The 22,281-nt window shown below is 39.7% G+C and overlaps 1 protein-coding gene across 4 annotated transcripts in view; it reads right to left on the bottom strand.

Annotated features, from left to right (window-relative positions):
• The window catches only part of Ralgps2 (Ral GEF with PH domain and SH3 binding motif 2), a 137,539-nt gene that overhangs the window by 99,400 nt on the left and 15,858 nt on the right, over positions 1-22,281 (bottom strand). For 3 of the 4 annotated variants that reach the window (XM_050135125.1, XM_050135127.1, XM_050135126.1), the window contains exon 2: positions 3,633-3,770. The exons of the other annotated variant lie outside the window; for it this stretch is intronic. In XM_050135125.1, coding sequence (XP_049991082.1) covers positions 3,633-3,689 — 57 coding nt within the window. In that variant the 5' untranslated portion in view covers positions 3,690-3,770. The remainder of the gene's footprint in view (positions 1-3,632; positions 3,771-22,281) is intronic. 4 annotated transcript variants of the gene reach the window in all.

Raw genomic sequence — 22,281 nt, 5'->3', positions numbered from 1 at the left:
GCAGGCTAATTAGAGAAGAATGTCGGACAGACAGTGGAGGCCTGGGTCATGAGGCTTGGGAGGAACAAGCTCAGCTAGGACCTGGGTTAAGAGTGTGTGTGGTAGTATATATGGCTGCACTCTGCCTGTGTCCTGAGAACTTGAATAAAGAAGTTAAAGATAACTGACTGACCTGTTTGACAAACTAGTGGCCTAAAGGCCACAGAAGATATTAAGGAAGAAGTCAACAGGTTCAAGTTAAGTATTGTGTCCATAAATATCACCTTTTAAGGAAACCTGCATTGATATGTTAACAAGCCTAACGCTTAACACAAAGTGGGAAAACATGCTTTGTGCCAGGCAGAACTATTTAAAGGGTAGATCTTCATAACCCTCCTTCTCATCTAGTAAAGTATATTATTACTCTGAAGCCTAACACAATTCACTTACTTTTAGAAGAAACAATCTTTCTTCAAATGAAATCATCTTTTATTTGGTAAGTGTTCATACACTGCTTCCTGTGAACTGGATACACAGTTACAAACACACTAACCACATACACATGACAAATGTAAGGAACAGAGCCACAGTATCACAAGTAAACACACAATCTGTCTCAAGAAAGAAAAGCTAGGAACAAATTTATACAAGAAAATAGGTTTTTTTAAGTTATAGTTTCAAAAATACCTCCCATCTGTTTATAGGATTAGAAAAAAGTTTGTTAAAAATACAGTATTTGAAATATATCTGGAAAGACAAAATTTCTTTTCTGTGCAGTGAGAAAGGAAAAAAATTCCTTGTGGAAAAACTGATATACCCAAGTTGTAACAGAAGGGGGAAAAGCCGACTGCTATGTAACATCAACACAATGTGATACTCTGAAGAGAACGTTAAATTTCAGTTAGAGCACTAATGGGAATTAAGGCTGAAGCAGTTGTGCCAGCGTGAGGACCTGAGCTTGGCTCCTAGGCGCCATCACTGGGGCAGCGGAGATGAGAGGAGCCCTGGAGCTTACAGCCTAGCTAGTCTAGCTCAGTTTGTGCGCTCAGGGTTCAGTGTTAAGACACTCTGCCAATTAGTTTTTAATGTCCAACTAGACACAAACTAGAGTCATCTGGGAAGACAGAAGAACTGGAGAACTGTCACATCAGCTGTGGGCATGTCTGTGGGGAATTGTCTTGACTGATAATTTATGGGGAGGGCCCAGCCCACTGAGGCTGGCACCATCCCTAGACAGGTGGGCCGGACCATCTAAGAAAACAAACTGAGCAGGTCAAAGGGAGCTAGCCAGTAAGCAGCATTCTTCCATAGTTTCTACTTCAAGCTCCTGTCCTGACTTCCCCCAATGATGGGAGTGCTACATGTAAACCAAACAAACCCTTTCTAGACCAAGTTAGTTTTAGTTAAGAGGTTTGATGGTATACCAACAGAAAGCAAGCTAGGGCAGACGCTGTCTGAAAACACAAACAGAGAATGGCGGAGGACAGCAGGCAACATTGCCTCTGGCCTACACATAAGAACAAACAGGTCCACAATATACCAAAGCCTGGATTAAAGGTTGCCTATGGGAGCATCTAAAGTTAGTCAGTAGGCAATAAAGAACCACCAGTCATTTATGGAAAGTTTAAACGCTCTATTTTAAACAATATTAATTAAGGGCAGGAGAGATAGTTCAGCTGTTCAGAAGTGCTTCCTGACCTTCCAGCCGACAGGATTGCAGCTCCAGCACCCATGGTAGATGGCTCGTACCACCCCTAACTCCAGCTCCAGACACCCTGACACCCTCTTCTACACTCATGTGAAACACACACACACACACACAACAACAACAACAACAACAGCCCATAAAAGAAAAAAGTATTAATTTCTATTAAATTTCTGTTAAATGGGCCAGAAAAAGCAGGGAAGTGAGGCAGGCATAGCAGTGCATAGCTGTAATCCTAGCATATGGGAAAGAGAGGCAAGAAGAGTCTCGGCTATATCCTGGGCTTATAGTGAGCCTGGGCTTCATAAGATCTGGCATTTTAAAATAAAAACATTCTTGAGTAATTTTCACCCCTTCAGTGTGGGCAAGATCTATGACTTGCTTCTGACGAAGAACGTATGCAAGAAAAGGCATATGACTCCATGATTACATCACATAAGTTTATAGGCTTGTTGGCAGACTGACTCTGTTTGTGACAAAAGGATGTGGTGCCCAAAGCAACTCATGGAAACAAAACAACAAGAGCAAAAAAAAAAATGTATTTTTAAACAGGAAGCTATTGTTATAGTTCTCTTGGGCCAGGGGATTAAAGAATTAAACAGTATTCTCTTCTACCATAGTAAGAAAACACAAAAAAGTAGGAAATGCTAAAATTATTAAGAAACATACTCAAGATTTGTAAACAAAGCAAAAAAAATTGTGAGAAAAAATAAAGGCGCAACATATGAAAGAACTGACTTCCTAGTTCAGTCTTAACGTCTGCTTCAACTCTAAGCTACATCTGCAAGGCAAGCTTGTCCTATACTCATCTGATCACCAACAGGTCCACATAATAGAAGACTATCCCAAAAACAGTTTCAATACTAATCCCAAGAGTTTTAGGCAATCATTATTATTTTAAACTACCTTAAGTACCTAAAGTACTTGTATGATGCAATTAACATGCTAATGACAAGACTTAGCCGTTTGTTTGTTTCTGAAATTGGGCATGGAGGCTCATGTCCTTTAAACTCAGCACTTGGGAGGTAGAAACAGGCAGATCTTTGAGTTCGCGGCCAGCCTGATCTACAAAATGAGTATGAGGTCAGGCCAGTCTAGTCTACACAATGAGACCCTGTTTCAAATCAAATAAACAAACCAACCAACAAACAAAAAAAAAAACCTTAGAAATGGCTCAGTAGGGAAGAGAGCTTGCTATCCAATCAAGAGGCCCTGAGTAGACAGCCAGGCAACCATGTAAAAAGCCAGGCAGGGACAGACACCTGCAATTCCAGCATTGTCTCATGGCAGTAAGGCAAAGGGTGGTAGGAAAAGATACCCAAGGTTGTGTTCCAGCCTCTGCATGTGCATGCTCAGGCATATGAACCTGTACATTCTGTGCAAAAACCACACACACACACACACACACACACACACACACACACGGGGGGGGGGGGGGATGATAGTCCTCAGAAGAACAAATGCTATGTTTTTCCCTGATCATGAGGAATCTATATCCAAATATAAATATATATGTATCTATATACAAAAGGAAAATAGAATGGGCACTCTTAAATGAGAGCAAGATATCTAGAAAGAGAAGGGAGGAAAAAAAATAAGAGAAAGTAATGGGAGGGGAGAAAGACAAGCTTTCTCACATAAAGAACCAAAGTGTGTGTGTGTGTGTGTGTGTGTGTGTGTGTGTGTGATCAAGGCAGACTATTTGTAAAGGGAAAGGAGTCTAGCTAGCAGGAGAGGAGGGAAGGGACAAACACGAGCAAGGTCCAACGATAATAACAATAAAATCTATTATTCTATATGATGACTAAGAAAGAGTAATTGGAAAGACAAGCTGCAGAAGCTGGCTAGGCCTTGGCTCACATTGATTTTAAAATGTAATCAACCTTAATACTTAGAACTTTAGAAAGCCAGATAAGAAACTTTATAATGAAGCCACTACATGTCTTACCTCAGAAACAGTAGCTGCGATATTAATACTGCTTGCCTGCCCGTTCATTAGGTCCATGCTTCCCTCATCAGTCCCTGATCCTATATCAACAGCAACAGGTCCAATTACTTCATGTCCAAGGCCACAAATACATTATTCCTGTTAGAAACAAGGAAGAAGAAATCAAAATGTGTGTCTTCCTCTAAGTTCATGAAAGCAGCCATGCCACTGCCACGCTGGGGACAATCTGTCAGTCTGCTTAATTTTTTTTCACTAAGCCACTGTGTTCGAAAGATCAGAAATAGGAAGTATGCCAACAGCCACTACCAATGCAGTGCAATAAAAGTGCTACTTCACTCACTAAGAGAGGAGAAAGATAAACTGCACAGGACTTTTAGGTTAACTAAGCAAGTATCTAAAACATGTGGCAAAGTAATACATCCCCCAACTCTGTGATGTTTTAAAGGTTCAGATGTCACCTCTAGATTAACAGTACTGAAGAAGCTTGCCATTGTTGCTCTACCAAGATACCACAAATAGAATATTAAAGGACGTGCCACAAAACCACAACACATGGTATGTTCATTTGTATAGTGCTTTAAGGTTTGTTGAGTGTCCTCCATCCGCTATCCCACTGAAAACATGGGTGAAAAGAGAACTCTGCACTTGCAGTGGGACAACAATGCCATCGCTAGTCCTACAGAACACAAAGGACAGCCTCTGGGACACCAGCAGGCAAGCGAAGAAGGAGGAACATGACTCAAGACATGTATGTAAAACTCTAGCCAAGTAACTTTACGTTAACATTGCTATTTATTTCCACTTTACTAAAATCGGAATGTTCACTTGAGATTTCAGTGTCTTTCCCAAGCAATACACCATAAATTCTTCTTTTCCATATATTGACAGGGGTAAACAGACTTAAGTTCCTTCCTAAACTTAAATATCTTACTTCGTAAAAGAAACTCTACATTAGGTATTCTACATTATTTACCATACAAACTGAAATGTCCATGATAATCCACCAATTCTGTTTCCTTTCTGTAACAAGTGCAGGCTCTGCTGGACCTGATGACATAGCCTGCACTCTCAGCTAGGCCGGGTCTGAGCAGGATGACCACAAGTCCAAGGGCAGAGCAGGCAACCGACTGGAGGGAGAGGGGAGGTGGGCAGGCAGCAGAAATACATCTCACAGTAGAATGTGCCTGGGTAAGGACCTAGGTTCAACTCCGGGACAGACTTCCCTCCACCTCCCAGCAAACCATGAGCTTACAGTCTACATCTGAACGCAACAAATCAGCTTGTCTGTAGTTTCCTCATGTATAAAACGGGAAACAGTAAGTGTCCACTTTGCAGAGCTGTGGTGGAGAGAACTGAACTAATATGATTTACAGACGACAAATATGCTCCTACAACAATGCAATGAGGATCATAAAGTTTAAATCTAACAGTTTCCAAACAAAGAAAAAAAAGGCAAACTCTTTAAATATACCGCTGGCAATCAAAGTGTACCTGGTGAGCACCATAAGGAATCCTACCATGCAAGGAATGAGAATCTGTTTCTCAGATGGACCAAACATGCCCCCGGGGTTTCAAATGCTTCAAAATCATAACTAATAACAGCAGCTTTTAACAAGCACTTATTACCCTCATTTCTTCAGATTAGCCTTAGTACCTTCTAGGGACGTAACACCATACAACAATTTTTAAGATATATTTCAATTAATAGGGTTTAGAAACCATTTACAAAATCAATATGAAAATCAAGAGCACAGAAATTCCTCACACTATCTCGCTGCACAGGCTCCATTATCCTTACGTTATCCTGTGAAGGTGAGGCTGACATTTGCCCTGCTATACTAGAGATCAGCTTGTGCTGGGCATGAAGATATACATCTGAAACCCCAACCCTGTGTGGCCAAAGTAAGAGATCACAACCCAAGACCAGCCTGAGCTATACAAGTTCTTGGTCAGCCCGGGCTACACAGTGAGATTCAATCCTAACAAATAAATATTTTTACAATTCATTAAAGACATTTGAATCAGGTTTTCTTGGCCTACTTTCAATTTTACTCTCAGAGAGTGGGGAAGGGAGGGTGAGAGAGAGAGAGGAAGGGAAGGAGAAAGGCAGAGAGTGTGTGAGTGTTTTGAATCAGAATCGTACTCTGCAAACCAGATTGGTCTAAAACTTTACTACAAAGCCTGAGCTGGACTCTGATCTGCCAGTGCTCATTTTGTAACAATGTTTTCAGATGATTTCCTCTCTTGTGTGTGGAGACAAGAATGTTTAAGTCTAGAGGTCCCCCTAGTGTTTAGAAAAAATTGACTTAATTGAATCTTTAACCTATTTTACAGGTTAGTTACATAAATTTTACTACTATTTACTAAATAAAGGTAATACAAACTAGGAATAAATGTTAATACATTTGAATCAGGTTTTCTTTGCTTGCTTTCAATCTCTGTGTGTGTGTGTGTTCTGAAACAGATTGTTTTCATAATCCAGACTGGTCTACAATTTACTATAGAACCTAGGTTAGCCTCAAACCTATGGTAATCCTCCTGCCTCATGTCCCATGCTTGACTTTGCCAAATTTTATTATTAAAATATTTCATAAAACCAAGTTACATTAAAATCTATTATGTGGGAAACTAAAAGAAACATGATTTATTCTTTTGGTATACATCTCAAATTAAATGAGACAAATATATATTAGCTTGTTTCATTTTACTGGGGATATAAAGTGGCACACTCATGACTACAAATATCACAATAACTATTTTCTTAGTTAACTTCACTAATTTCAACTTACTCCCTTCTAGTTCTGAAGATATTTATTCTGGCTGTCTTCTGGGTTCTTTCCAACCAGCAATGAGCTCCCAAGCAGAAAACCTTTAAATGTGAAGATTTAGATCCTTGCTTTAGTTCACAAACTAGATCATCAAACTGCAGAAATCAACCATTTAGCCTCCCAACTGCCCATCTTTTCAAGGGTACTTCCAATACTTCCAAGTTTTTTGTCTTTTTCCTTTAATAAACAAAGGATTAAAGGTGATGGGGAAATTGGCTATTAACTGGTCTCAGGGTGGGCACAGCTGCACATTCTTTCCTAAGATGATCTATGCTATGAACAGTACAGACATATTAGCCGTCTTACAAAACACTATTTTTGTTACTCAATTTCCTTCTATAATTTTGTTGAATATATTTTCTGGGCCTTTGAGCTGGAATTCTTCTCCTTCTTCTACCCTATTATTCTTAGGTTTAGTCTTTTTATGGTGTCCCAGATTTCCTGGATGTTTTGTGTTAAGAATTTGTTGGATTTGCTGTTTTCTTTTATCAATGAGTCTATTTCCTCTATTGTATCCTCAGCACTTGAGATTCTTTCTTCTATCTCTTGTATTCTGTTGGTTATACTTGTCTCTGTAGTTCCTGCTCGTTTATCCAGATTTTCCATATCCAGCCATCCCTCGGTTTGTGTTTTCTTCATTACCTCCATTTCGGTCTTCAAGTCTTGAACTGTTTCCTTTACCTGTTTGATTGCTTTTTCTTGGTTTTCTTGGGTATCATTGAGGGATTTATTAATTCTTCTAACTTTTTGTTTTCCTCTCTTCCATTTCTTTAAGGGAGTTTTCCACTTCCCGTTTAAGGGTCTCCATCATTTTCATAAGGTTACGTTTCAAGTCGAAATCTTCTACTTCTTCTGGGTTAGGATGTTCAAGTATTCTTGCTATGTTTGCTGGATTCTGGTGTTATGTTGCTTTTCAGGATGTTGGAGGAATTCTTGCATTGGCACCTGCCCATCTCTTCCTTCAAATGAGGCCAACAGAGTCTTGGTGTCTTGGTCCAATCTTTGCTGTGGCTGACTGTGTATTTGGGAGTTTTTCGTGGTCTGCCCTCTCTTAGGTCCCCTCAGCACTGGAGCAGGCTCTCAGATCCCCTGCACCCTGAAGCAGGCTGTGCTAGGAGATCCAAGGACCCCGCAGGCGAAAAGGCAGGGGCTTCGGGGGCAGGGTGGAATGGGGTAAAGAAAGCAGGCAGCCAGGAGCACACCCTGCTGGATGGCAAGAAAAGCTTAGGGAATTGGAGGGGGCCTGGACTCAGTTCCCAGAACCATCCGGCAGCGTGGCCACTCACTCACCTCTCTCTGTTACTCAATTTCCTATAACAAGGAAACTAGGAGTGATATGAAATTAATTGTTGCAGTTTCTCTAGAACTATTTGGACAACAAAATATCACTGATAACTCTAAAAGGTACAAGTAACTGTACTGTCTTTGCATATAACTAAGGTTATTTCCTTTAGCACCTGAAACTACACATTCACCCTTCCTTCTCTGGGTTGAGTGCTATACTGTAATACTCTTATTAGGGATATGACTAGCAGAGACTTACTGCTGTGGTCAGATGTCATTGCTGGGTTTGCCAGATACCCACTGTGGAGTTACTTCTTCAATCACCAACTCCAAATCAAGCCTTAACATTTTGAGTAGACAAGCCTCCAAACTCCAATCTAACAAGGCTTCGAGAGTCTCCATCTCTATTCTAACTGTAGAGTTTATACAGTTTATTCGAGTGTGAAGTTCATACAGAAGACTTTTAGTTTATACTATTGGTTTTTAAATTTTCTTTTCTTGTTTCAGACAGGTTTCTCTGTGTAACCCTGGCTGTCCTGGCACTCATCTCCATAGACCAGACAGGCCTGGAACTCATAGAGATCCACCTCTGCTTCCTGGGTGCTGGGATTAAAGGCATGCGCCACCACTGCCCCAGGCATACTGTTAATATTAACTGTCAGCATATTCCCTTACTCACGTTTTAATAATATAGACATGCTATTCACTGCCTGGCTAAAATGTTGTGCATCTGTGAATCCCTTTTTATAGCACAATTTCCACATAACCATGACTGTTCTGTGGCGGCAGCATTTGCATTACTGTCATGGAAGTCTGAAAGTCCTGTGATTCCCAGTTTAACTCAAATGCTGTTAGCACAACTGGAGTTGAGCAAACTGGTTCCAGTTTTTAATGGAATTTATGTAAAATAATATCCTGTAATTTAAAAAATATTGCATTCACTTCAGAAAAAAGAAACTCTACATTTTAAATATTCAAATGGATCATTAAAAGTAAGAAATTAAAAAAGTGAAGCTGGTTAGATGGAAAGGCAATTGCCACACAAGCTTAGTAAGTAAGTTCAATCCCAGAATCCCATGTAAAGGTAGAAGAAGAGAAACAAACTCCTCAGAATTGTCCTCCAAACTTTACACTCTGTGGCACATGCGCACACACTAATAATCATTAAAAACTGGAATGTGACAACAGCAGTGACAGGCTCAGTAGGAGAAATCAAATTCTAAAGACGACATTCTTAGATATTTGATATTTTGATATTTAAGTTATGACAGACAGCTAGTTCTTCCTCCTTTAACATTTAATTTAAGTAACATTCAAAGCCAAACTTTCTGTTACTCATGTACATTCAAAGGTGTGATGTGGGAGTGTCATATATCAATCTGTTGATTTCATTGGTTAAGCAATAAAGAAACTCCTTGGCCCTGATAGGTTAAAACATAGGTGGAAGGAGTAAACAGAACAGGATGCTGGGAGGAAGAGGAAGTGAGCTCAGACTCGACAGCTCTGCTCTCTGGAGCAGAGGCCATGCTTCACTCTCCTGGGCACACGCGATGAAGCTCCTCCGACCTAGGATGGACGTAGGCTAGAATCTTCCCAGTAAGCGCACCTTGGGGTGCTTACACACATTTTTAGAAATGGGCTAGTCTAGGTGCAAAAGTTAGCCTAGAAGAGGCTAGATAGAAATGGGCCAAGCAGTGCTTAAATGAATACAGTCTGTGTGTTGTTATTTCGGGGCATAAGCTAGCAGGCGGCTGGGGTGCTGAGGACACAGCCCCGCCGCTCCTATTATTACAACAAAGGTGTGAGCAGCAAGTGCACATGCACCAACAAGCCTACCCTACCATGTGACTTTACTCTCTATTAACCTAAGAAAATGAGGTTAGTTCCACTTCTAATACTTTGGTTTTATAATTAGTCATAAAAAATACTGAGTACAAATAATAGTGAACTGTTTATGACAAAGTTTAGTAAAAAAAAATGCAGTTGCCTCTTAAAACTATTTCTGGTACAGTACTAAGTGATTATCTCTGCTATTTACAGTTCACAAAAAGCTTTAATATTAGAAATTTCAAAAGAATGGGTTTGGGGATGTGAGGGCAATCTGGCTGCGACATTTGTCACCTTACTGATCGCCAGGACTGATTGGGCTGATCTAGCTGGCTAGGCGGATGCCCCCTTCCTCCCTCATTGTTCCATGTGTGTCCCTCCTGAAGATGCACACTCAGTCGAAGAGGACGACCTTCCCCGAACAGAGGAGGATCAGTCTGCTGCCAACGGTATAGGAGTACCTGTGCTCCCCTGCTAGAGCCTCCAAACAAGCTCTCAGATCTGTATGAGAACCAAGACTCCAGACACACACCCAAATGAGGCAATGCATGTGGCAGTCTGCCTTTCTTTAAAAAAAAAAAAAAAAAAAAAAAAGGGTTCTAATGAAGATCTGGGTTATAGTTTCCTGCCCAGTATCTCCCACAAAGTGGCATTTTCACAGTTTATATTATCATTCCTGAATGATAATTTTAAGTTTCTTGATGTTAAAGACATACATTTTTAAAAAGAAAATTAAAAAAAATCCATTATCCAGACTAGAGAGATGGTTAAGAGCAATGGCTGCTCTTCCAGAGGTCCTGAGTTAATTCCAGCAACTCATAACCATCTACAATGAATCTGGTGCCCTCTTCTGGCATGCAGGCATACACAGCTAGAACCCTGAATATAATAAATAAATCTTTTTTAAAAAATAGTCACTATCCTTCATCATTGCATTCATGTACATATAGTATATTTCACCTCACTTATCTACTTAAATAAAAATTGAAAGAAAGAGTGAATGACTAAACAAAGCAATCATTCATAGGGTGAGATTATTACAAACCAGATGAGCAGTAAAAGTACTGGAAAATGGTGATCAAATATTACACGTAAGGCTACAAGATGACAGTAAGATGTGGTCATTTAATTAACACAATTTGACGACCATTCCAGCAACAGAGTTGACAAGATAATCTAAGAACTCGCTGCGCTTCATGAGACAATTAGAACAAGAGCTTGAATTCTAATCCCAGTAGAAGAGAAAAAACAGGGAGGGCCACTAAGAGGTAAGAACAGAACTCAGCAATCATTCTCTTTTTCCAACCCCATCCCCACCCATCTCCATTTGAAACAGAGCCAGAGAGGTCAAAGTGTGGTCCAACATGGGAAGATGTTCTGGGGGAAAATATGTCTTAGCCTTATCTGTGTTGGCCTGGGCTTAAGGTTGAGGTTAGAAGACAGTATCTACCCCTGCAACCTTTGTTCCAGGTACAATAATACCACACAGACACAGAATCAGAATTTATATTACCACTATGGCCCTAGACCCTCAACATAAGAAGTCCACATTAAAATATGTTTACATGGGCCAGGCATATCTCCATGACTTTGTGCTCCAGGACAGTCAAGACTACATAGTGAGACTCTTGTCTTAAAAATAAATATAAAATTTACACCAGTCACAATCCTTCAACACAAGACAGACAGTGTTAACAAAATCTGAATAAAACAGGTAAAAGACAATCAGACAAAGCCCCCACTGACACCAACGTACTGCAAGTTAAAGAAGCAACAATGACTAGGATGACTTCTCATGAAAAACTACCAGATAGAGCCTCCAGAACAGAAACTACCAGAAAGAGCCTCCAGAACAGAAACTACCAGATAGAGCCTCCAGAACAGAAACTACCAGATAGAGCCTCCAGAACAGAAAGGACTGAAACCAACAGACCGCCCCCCCAAAGCAAAGAAAATCATTAAAAGCAGCAAGACTTTTAAACAAAAGTACATTCTTTACAGAAGCATTACATCAACTCTGCTGAAGAGAGAATGCACAGAGTAACTAAACAGTAAAGCATCACACAGGAACTGAACAGCATGTAAGAAGTGGACAACAGTACACCCTAAAGTCCTAAGAGCAGGTCAAAGGAGAGATGAAGAAAGAAAGGCGATCTTTAAAAAATAAGGACTGGAGAGTTTCCAGAATAAAGGAGATGTGCCTCTTCCTATTCAGAAATCACCACTCTCGAGCAAGATAAACAAACAAAACACATTTCTCCCGTATCACAAATAAACCAGGCCAGGCGGTGGTGGCGCACACCCTTAATCCCAGCACTACGGAGGCAGAGGCAGGCAGATCTCTGTGAGTTCGAGACCAGCCTGGTCTACAGAGCTAGTTCCAGGACAGGCTCCAAAGCCATAGAGAAACCCTGTATTGAAAAACCAAAAAAAAAAAAAAAAAAAAAAAAAAGAATTTTTAAAATCGAGTGAGAGGCAAATTGCTTATATAGGAACAACAATAAAAACACAACCCTGAAGACTTCTCAACAGCACCAACAAGAAAGTGAGGTCCTCAACATGCTAAGAGAAAACAGTCAATTCAGAACTCTACAGTTAGCTTCTCAATCAAAAGTAGGGAAAGTGAGTGGCTAAAGAGCTGGCTCAGCAGTTAAGGGCGCATATAGCTCTTGCTGGTTCCTAGCACCCATGAACAGCTCACAATCACTTCTAACTGTAACAGATCCCACACCTCCTCCTCCAGCTGCCACAGTCGCATGCACTCACATACACACCACACCCACCACACGTGTGTACAACAAATAAAAACACAAAAACACAATTAAAAAACACAAACTTCTTAAAAGAGGCAGAACAAGGGCTGGGGATTTATCTCAGTGGTAGAGTGCTTGCCGAGCAAGCACAAGACCCTGGGTTCTATCATCAGCTCTGGGAAAAAAAAAAAAAAAAGAGCAAAAACATCTTCAAAGAATTCATGTACCACAAAGTAGTACATACAGTAAGAAAACATAAAAACTATTAATTTCCAAAGTAGAAAAATCTGTCCTCATTCCTGTTTAAGTTTATACAAACCGAGCGAAAATTTAGGAGTAGAAATAACTACCTTAATCATGATTATTAAGATGACTGCTATTTTTGGAGCTTTGCAAAGTATGTCAGCAATTCACAAATACTCCTAGTGTTAGCCTTTTCATAAACAACATTCTGCTTTTATAAAGGAATAAACAACTTTTCATACAAAGTCAGATCACATGTCACACACATTGGATACAACAGTATAATGCACAAAAATGAGGCTAACATTTACGGGGTGCTTTCTACCAGGAGGCCATGCAACTAAGTATCTTGTCCTTAATACGATCAATCTAAGAGGTAGTCTATTTTTAATTATTTATTTTATTGTGAGATTATAATTACACATGTCCCTTCCCTCTCACATACCTCTTTCAGATTGATGGCCTCTTTTTCCATTATTGTTGCTGCATACAATGTATATGTCTATACATACATATTCCTAAATACACAAATACAACCTGTTCAATCTGTATAATGTAGCTTGTATGTATGTTTCCAGAGCCAACCATCTGGTTTTGGCTAACCAATTTGTCCTTATACCTACAGAGAGGTTTGGTCTTCATCCTGCAACAAGGAAACTTTCTTTTGCAACAAATGGTGACCATTTCAGAAAACACCAACCAATCAAAATGCAGAGCGATGGAGCCCAGTCCCAGTGGACACATACACAACACAACTACAACACCTAAGTGATGTGGATTTCCCCTCTGGATGCTGGGATTACCACTGATTAATAAAGAAACTGCTTTGGACCTATAGCAGGGCAGAACAGAGCCAGGCGGGGAGAACTAAACTGAATGCAGGGAAAAAGAAGGTGGAGTTAGAGAGAAGCCATGTAGCTCTGCCAGAGACAGACGCCAGACAGAACTTTATCTGGTAGGTCATAGCCACATGGCAATACAGATTAATAGAAACGGGCCAATTTAAGATATAAGAGTAAGCCAAAAATATACTTAAGCTATTAAGTAAGCCAAACAGTATTGCAAACAATATAGTTTCTGTGTGATTATTTCGTGGTCTGGACAGCACTGGGAACAAACAAGTGGCCTCCTGCTAGAGACTGGCATGTCAACATGGTCAACTATATCCATGTAAAACCTGAGAAAGCTTATTTTTTTAAAAGATTTATTTATTTATTATGTATACAACATTCTGCCTCAACGTATGCCCGCACACCAGAGGAGGGCGCCAGATCTCAGTACAGATGGTTGTGAGTCACCATGTGGTTGCTGGGAATTGAACTCAGGACCTCTGGAAGAGCAGCCAGTGCTCTTAACCTCTGAGCTGAGAAAACTTAAAAAGGAATTATAGAACAGAGTTAAGCATGGCTTTTTGGTAGCAGTATTTTCTTGGGTGGGCTCTGTTTGCTAGAAGCAAGCAAAAGCATAATTCCTTTAAGAGAGGTCTTCCTGATTTAGTGGTATCAGAAAACACACACACACACACACACGTTTTGAAATGGTGGCTTCCTGGGCCATGTCAGCATGAACTCTGGCTTTTTTAGGAGGATTTGTGAGCAGCGTGTTACAAACGGCTTACTGGCACGATATAGGCCCCCTGTGTACCTGGACCTTGGGTGGTGTGCACTGCTTGTAGAGGCTGTAAATATGCCTCTACCACGCTGAACTGGGCAGAGCCAAAAGGCAAAGCAGCCTTAGTTCTAGGCTGCTTAACATCTTAAAAAGTGTTCCTAGATACTAAAGGATTTCAGATACACAATCGGACAGATTCAGACATAAAAGATCCTTAAACAAGACACAGCGTGTTTAAAAAATATGTGTAGGTTTGGGCAGAAAAGAAAAGGAGTAAAGAGACAGTAAATGTAATATAAAAAGAGTATAGACAGTCATAGATTAAAGGAGTAAAGATAGTAAATATTAAACTTGTAGAAAAAGTAATAGAGTAATATGTATATTATTATGTTTTCTTTGAATTTTTTGACTGTGAAGGAACTAAGTACAGAGAGACATTTCATGGTATGGGCTGCTAAGCTAAACCAACATATATATTTTAGAGGTATCTTTTGTTTTCAAAGAAGATGAGAACCTGTGGATTAATTCCAGACTAATGTGGTTTGATGGACCAAGACCCGCCCCCACGAAAAGTTGCCATGAACATCCCCAAAAATTACTTCACCCAACTAAAAACGGGAAGCAGTTTGGAGAAAACTATGTCTAAATTCCCAAATAGTGTTTATAAATGTTTGTTTACATTTAAAGGGGATATGCTATAGAGATTTGCATTGGTGTGGATTTTGGTTTATTGATACAAATTTAAGGTCAATTTTATTATATGTATATTTCTGTTCTTGATTAAGGTATTACATTTTAATTCATTTAAAAAATGTACACATAATTAAGAAATATAGGTTAAGAGATAATCATTTATAATAGTCATGTTAGTTAGGTTTTCTAGATGTATAGAGATATATTTCAGTTATTCTTCAAATCTTTCAGAGACTTTCAGAATATAGCATTTAAAATGTTTTAATAACTTAGGACTTTTCGTGACAATAAGACACATTTGCTTCTGGCAGCACCAATTACTTCAAGAGGATGATGGGCATCGAAGAGGCTCCTCAGAATTTGCTAGCCATTTGGACAAGAAACCGCTCTTTCCTAGACTGCTTGATGTTATGCTGTATAAACTGGACATCAGGACCCACAGAAAAATGACTGCTGAAGTTGCCTAAAGAAGGTAAGACAGTCCTTCATGGTTCCTGCTTCATGAAAGAGTCTACAAGACATTCCACAGGACACAGAAGAAAGTGACTGACAAATTGCCAATATAGGCAGAACTGTCATTGAAATTTCCTTCTTCACAGAAAAGTCTGCTGGATACGATGGGCCTGTAGGCTGAAGATGAATGGCTGAACCGTTGCAGATGAACTTTGGGTGATGTCCAGGCAGCAAGATGTCTCTGCCAATTCTAGAGTTTTGGAAGTTGCTTACAATGCACTTTCTGTAAACTTAGGTAATATATATTATCCTTCGGGAGTCTTTGATAAAGTTGAAGAACAGATAGTCATAGTTTTCTTTAATTATGATAAAGATGAAGTAGATACAAATATTGTAACTGTAATTCTTTAATGATACCTGTTTTGTTATATGTAATTTCACTATGTTAAAATTAAAACCTTCCTTTCCATTTAGACAGAAAGGGGAGGTGATGTGGGATTCCCCTCTGTATGCTGGGATTACCATTGATTAATAAAGAAACTGCTATGGGTCTATAGCAGGGCAGAATAGAGCTAGGTGAGGAAAACGAAACTGAATGCTGAAAACAGAAGGCGGAGTTAGAGAGAAACCATGTAGCCTCGCCAGAGACAGGTGCTGGATAGAACTTTACCCAGTAAGCCACAGCCACATGGCGATACACAGATTAATAGAAATGGGTTAATTTAAGATATAAGGGAGTTGTAAGGAGGATACTAATTAGTTCTTGGCAGCTTACCCGCGGAATAATAACACAAAAGCTGTATTATTTAAATCATTGCTTAGCCCTTAGCTCTAGCTAATTGGCTGTCTTGCATCTTAATTCAATCCATCTCCATTAATATGTGCATCACTACAAGGTGAGGCCTACCAGCAAAGTTTCAGCACATCTGCCTCCAATGATGGCTCCATGGCTTCTCCCTTACTCCACTTCCTTCTTCCCAGCATTGAGCTTAGTTTCCCCGCCCCAGCTCTGTTCCCCTATAGCTCTGCTATAAGCCCAAAGCAGTTCCTTTATTCATCAATGGTAATCACAGCATACAGAGGGAAATCCCACATCATAAGTAAAAAATACGCTTAAGCTATTAAGTAAGCCAAACAGTATTGCCAATAATATAATTTCTGTGTGATTATTTCATGGTCTGGACAGCACTGGGAGCAAACAAGTGGCCTCCTGCTACACCTAACTTCCACCTAACTTGTGGAAGAGGGGACAGAAAGACTTTAAGAGCCAGCAAATCAGAGAGTTTGCTGTGAGATCATCTTCTAGGAAATATCAGAAGCTATCCTCAAAGTCTTACCAACATGAACCAAGGACACAATAGACACACAAGAGTGAAAGGAGTGGAGAACACCATGAGGCCTCAGCCCTACAGTAAGAACTATTATAGGCAATAAGGAATGCTGAGAGGGGAGAAGCTGTCTTCTCCAGGGAAGAGCACATCAACTGCTATCCAACACCATTTAAAAAAAAAAAAAAAAACTTATCCAAGTTTACACTGTAGAGATGAACAGCCTGAAGAGAGAGACAAAAAGAAGACAGATGGAAGGAAACCTAAAAGATGTTTCTACTCTGGTCAAACTTAAAATATAGCTAGAAACAAAAAGGAGCAGAAAGAAAGAAAAAGGAAGGAAGGAAGGAAGGAAGGAAGGAAGGAAGGAAGGAAGGAAGGAAGGAAGGAAGGAAGGACCAATCGATCGATCGATCCAGGGACTACCATGCTGTGATTCTGTTTCAAGAATCGGGTGGTTTCTATAGAAGACGGTATCTAGGAATACAAAGAGAGAGCTGAAAAGCAAGACGAAAGCAAACCATGTTGAAGTAGTAGAAACAATACAAACACACACACAAATACAAAAGGAAGGGCATTATGAAGAGAAGATGCCACTTAGCACACAGGCCTGCCAATATGGAGAAATTCTGATGAGCTCCAGGCAGCAGGACCATGTCAACAGTCAAGCAGAGAAATGTAGACTAGAAGGGACAGTTACTGGAAATCACTAACAGTTTCCATATGGAAATGATCTTAGGAAACTATTGCCTGTCTTTAAAATTCCTGACACACTAGGAGTTTCCCACCTTCTACCAAACCAGCAGAACATGCAGGTTCTTCCCATCCAAGTTCTTCAGTCTCTTCTCTTTGGGACCCTCACTTAGATGCCTTTTCTATAAAACATGCAAGTTCACATTCTGGTATTGTAGATTATTATTTTAAGGTGTGTTCCTTTGTTCATGCTATGAAACATTTGTTTAATGATGTAAAGATGTGTTGCTTTTGTTTATGCTGAGTTTGTTTAACTCTGTGAAGCTGTGATTCTTTGCCTGTCTAAACACCTGCTGGTCTAATAAAGAGCTCAATGGCCAATAGCAAGGCAAGGGCAAGGATAGTCAGGGCTGGCAGGCAGAGAGAATAGGAGCAGAAATCTGGAGAGAAGAGGCAAAAGAGAACAAGGCAAGGAGGACGCTAGGGGCCAGACACCCAGCCAGCCACAGAGTAAGGGAGTAAGTATGAAAGTAAGATTACAAAAATAGAGAATGAAAAAGTCCAGAGGCAAACAGTAGATGGATAATTTAGGTTAAGGAAAACTGGCTAGAAACAAGCCAAGCTAAGGCCGAGAACTTATAAGTAAAAATAAGTGTCTGTGTGTGATTTATTTGGGAGCTGGTGGCAAGGTCCCCCAAAAAAGCCAGAAGAGAGCAAAAACAACCAACAACGTTTTGGCATTCCAACATGGGGCTATAATAATAAACAAACAAACAAACCAACATTCTAGCCTTTGACTTCAGAACTTTTTATACATTATCACCCTAGGCCTGATGCAAAAGTTTTAGTCACACAGAAAACACAATGTCTAACAGATGATACCAAAAGGAAGAAAAATGCACTCCACACAAATCCATGAACAATTCCCACTGCCTTCCTTGCTTATGGGGCAAAAGGTGACAGTGTAAAAGCATGAAGCATGGAACCTCAATCACAGGTCTAATCAAGTGTGTTATACTGGGCAAATTATTCACTTAGAGCAAAGAGGGATGAATTTACATATTTAATAAAAAAACTAAGTATTTAGTACATAGTATACCTATCTGCAATTCTACACATGGCTTCAATGATGATTCCTTAGGGTTGCTAACCTCTACTGTTGACAACCGACTTTTAAGTGCCAGCTGAACCTCCCTCGGCCTCAATGCTTAGGGATTAGAAACAGCTCAAATAACAATTTTTCAAATTTTGAAATACTTATGCAGTCTATACTGGTTGAGTAACTTCCCAGCAGAATAACTTTAAAAGTTTCCTGTTTTGAAGCATTTCAAATTTTCTAAGAACACCTAGTGTCTATAAACAAATGACATACAATGTTTCTTCAGTTCAAAACCAAAAGGCCACTTATCCTTAGCATAAAATGCAAAAATATAAGCTATACTTAATTTAAATCTAAGAGTAGCAAGAATTCCAAACAATAGCAGTAGCACTCATGGACATGAACACACCCTGAAATTGTGAGAAAATGAGTTCTGGAAACTCCCAATGCTTGAAGCCAACCATAATGACAGGGTTAGCAATTTCATACACCACCCAAGATGTAAAAGGGAAAAACACTGGTAATGTTAAGTGACACTATTTAATGTTTAGAGCATCGTGTCAGAACAACTAAATAAATCATTTCCCAGGAAGCTTTACTCACTCACTCATCAAATTGTTGTTTAAGCTAAAACATCAATTTATACTTTATATTCGTTCCTAAATGCTTGAGGCACACATTTAAGAAGTGTGAGAAAGAGGGCTTGAAAACAAACTAAGTCAGCACCTTAAATTAGAAGGAAGGTGATAAAGGCAGCAGGAAAATATTTCATTTACCCTGTAGCCATTTAATACCTTCACTGAAATAGAATGCATATATTAAAGGCAAAGGGGTAGGAACACTGGTCCACCGGTCCTGCATGGTGGCACATCCTATAAACCCAGCCCTGCAAAGGAAGAGAAAGATGCTGAGCTCCAAACCAGGTTGAGCTGCTTGTACACAGGAGATGCCATTTAACTTGTAGAGGAAGAATTTTCAAATGTTTAACTCTCAAGGGAGATAGAAGACTACAAAATAAGAGTATTTCAACGTAAAGCACAGAAAATTTAGGACAATAACATGCTAAGTAATTCTAATACAAAGACCAATGGCATAGGTGGAGAGATGCATCAGCTCTCTCCCCATCATCTGGTCTCTGATCCCTCCACAGTAGCACGCTTGTGCCAGGTATGAAATCTGTTTGGATCCAGTTACCTGTATTTTTGCCTCAAGCTAAAAGAAGGAATAACAGATGAATATTACTAAAAAGGTGGAGGCATTTTAAAGATCTCGGGATCTTTAAATCACTTACTGCTCCTCTTCCAGAAGCTGCCAGCACACAAGGAGGATGCTCACAACCACCTCTAACTAAGCTCCTACTACTGTGATCCTTTAGTACAGGTCCTCAGGTTGTAGTGACCCTAATCATAAAAGTATCTTCATTGCTACTTCATAACTGTAATTTTGCTATTGTTATGAATTATAATGTAGATTTGGGGGGGTTATTTTGTTTTTGGGATTTTTTTTTTTTTTTGAGACAGCAGTTTGTTAAAGGGGTAGTGACTCACAGGCTGAGAACCAAAGCTTCAGGGGATTTGACACCTCTGGCTTCCCAAAGCACCTACCCCACCCAGTGTAATTTAAAATAATAAAACAAACTGGGGCTGTGGTGGTGCACATCTTTAATCCCAGCACTCAGGAGGCAGATGCAGGAAGATTTCTGTGAGTTTGAAGCCATATTGTCTACAGAGCTAGTTCCAAGGTAGCAAGGACTACACAGAAAAACCCTGTCTCGAAAAACAAAAACAAAGTAAAACAAGTTCTTTAAAAATATATACAATATATATACAGACTGAGCAGACTGCACTTGTGTATTTAGAGAAACACACACACACAAAACACAAAAAAAGAGGCCATGAAAATGAAAGAGAACAAGAAGGTGTAACAGGAGGATTTGGAGGAATGAAAAGGAAGTGAGAATGATGAAATTATAATCTCAAAAAAAGAAAAAAAATTTAAAAAGACCTCTGACCTCCTATAGCAAAGTACGTATATAGGTTAATAAATAAATGTGCTCTCAACATTTAGTTTTATGTCCTTTGGCTGGGAGTTTATACATTCTACTCAAGACTGGCTCTTAAAAGTCCATTTTAACTCACAATACTGTGTACTTAAGATTTAAAAAAAAAAAACATGCTTATATACTATTAGTAATTAAAGCATGAAAACCACCCAATGGATGAGAAACAGATTTCATACCTGGCACAAGCGTGCTACTATGGAGGGATCAGAGACCAGATGATGGGGAGGAAAGCTGACTCACCATCAGTTCTAGGTCTCCAGCTTGCTTGCCAAGTGCGCATGGTATCTTGGGACTTGACTTAGTCTCTGTGACTACAGCGCCAACTCCCTAGTTAATGTATGTGCATAGATACAGAGTACTTATGTATAAAGTACCTTTTCCTATCTATAAGAAATCATAGTTAAAATATACACATGCATAATCACAAAGGGAATATAATCATATACATATATATGTACACACACATATATCATATACCGTAGGTCATTTCTGTGGCAAATCCTGGTTTGCTATTCTTACCACTTCACTACTAGTTTGAAACTATGAAGGGAAATCAAATTCTCTTGCGTTACAAAGCTCTTCAATTTGCAAAATTCAGTTATCTAAGCAACATGCCTAATAAAAATCCCAACTCTTACCAACAGATGGCAATAGAGGTCACTTGTTAAATGTGTTCATGAATGGTGTTTTGGATCCAGTTACATGTATTTTTGCCTCAAGCTAAAAGAAGGAATAACAGATGAATATTACTAAAAAGGTGGAGGCATTTTAAAGATCTCGGGATGCATTTCAAGTCCTAGATCTTTCCTCGATACCCCCCTCACTCCCTGCCTGCTCCCCATGGAGAATGGTGGCTGCAGAGACTTGCTGTAAAGTGATGAGAAAGTACAGCAGCTGTCAATCATGTCAGAATAAAGGAAGAGGAAGCAAAGAAAGACTAAAAACACGTTTGCTAACCACTGCTTCCTTCACTCCACTTCTCAGTTTTAGATAAGAGATCAGTGCCTAACAGTGGTGCATGCCTTTAATTCCAACACTCGGGAGGCAGAGGCAGGTGGATCTCTGTGAGTTCGAGGCCAGCTGGGTCTACAACAGCTAGTTCCAGGACAGGTTCCAAAGATACAGAGAAAACCCAGTCTTGAAAACCCGAGAAAGAGACAGACAGACAGAGAGACAGACAGAGAGATCATGTGTGAGGCCAGCCTATAACTAGTTAATGACACTGCACATCCATCTGCTAATCCTTGAATCCTTCTGTATAGCCAGACCATCTCTTCTCACCAATTCTATCAAATGTTTAACCGCTGTGAAAGTGAGGGAGTGGCAGGAGATAACTACCTAGTCTCTCTCACTTGTAATGGCAGTTTATTACAAGAACAAAACAATACAGTCAACAGTATAAACAAGGCTGAGAGAGGCAAACTCCTGTCTACTAGAAGACTGCCAACAGACGGAGTAGAGCAGAGAGCAAAATTCAAGAAAGAAACCAGAAGTGCCAGGAACCGAGTATAGAGAAGCAGGTATAAAGGGCAAGGTCTGTCACAGTGAGACAAAGGCTGGGATTTTATTCTGCACCCACACAAAGGACAAGCTCTTATAAATGGACTGGTAAATGAGAAAGATCTTGCAAATTTGACTTAGAAAGTTAAGTAAAATAAAATATACAAATTAAAAAGGCTGACAAGATTATCAGCTACTGAATTCAGACATTGCAACAAATGAATAACTTTATGATAACCTCAAGTACAATAAGCCCTTGACACTATGAGGGATCT

Source organism: Alexandromys fortis, unplaced genomic scaffold (genome assembly GCF_014885135.2).
Source record: "Alexandromys fortis isolate MF-2015 unplaced genomic scaffold, M_Fortis_MF-2015_v1.1 scaffold_21, whole genome shotgun sequence".
NCBI lineage: Eukaryota > Metazoa > Chordata > Mammalia > Rodentia > Cricetidae > Alexandromys > Alexandromys fortis.
This window is presented reverse-complemented; position numbering and strand designations above follow the sequence as displayed.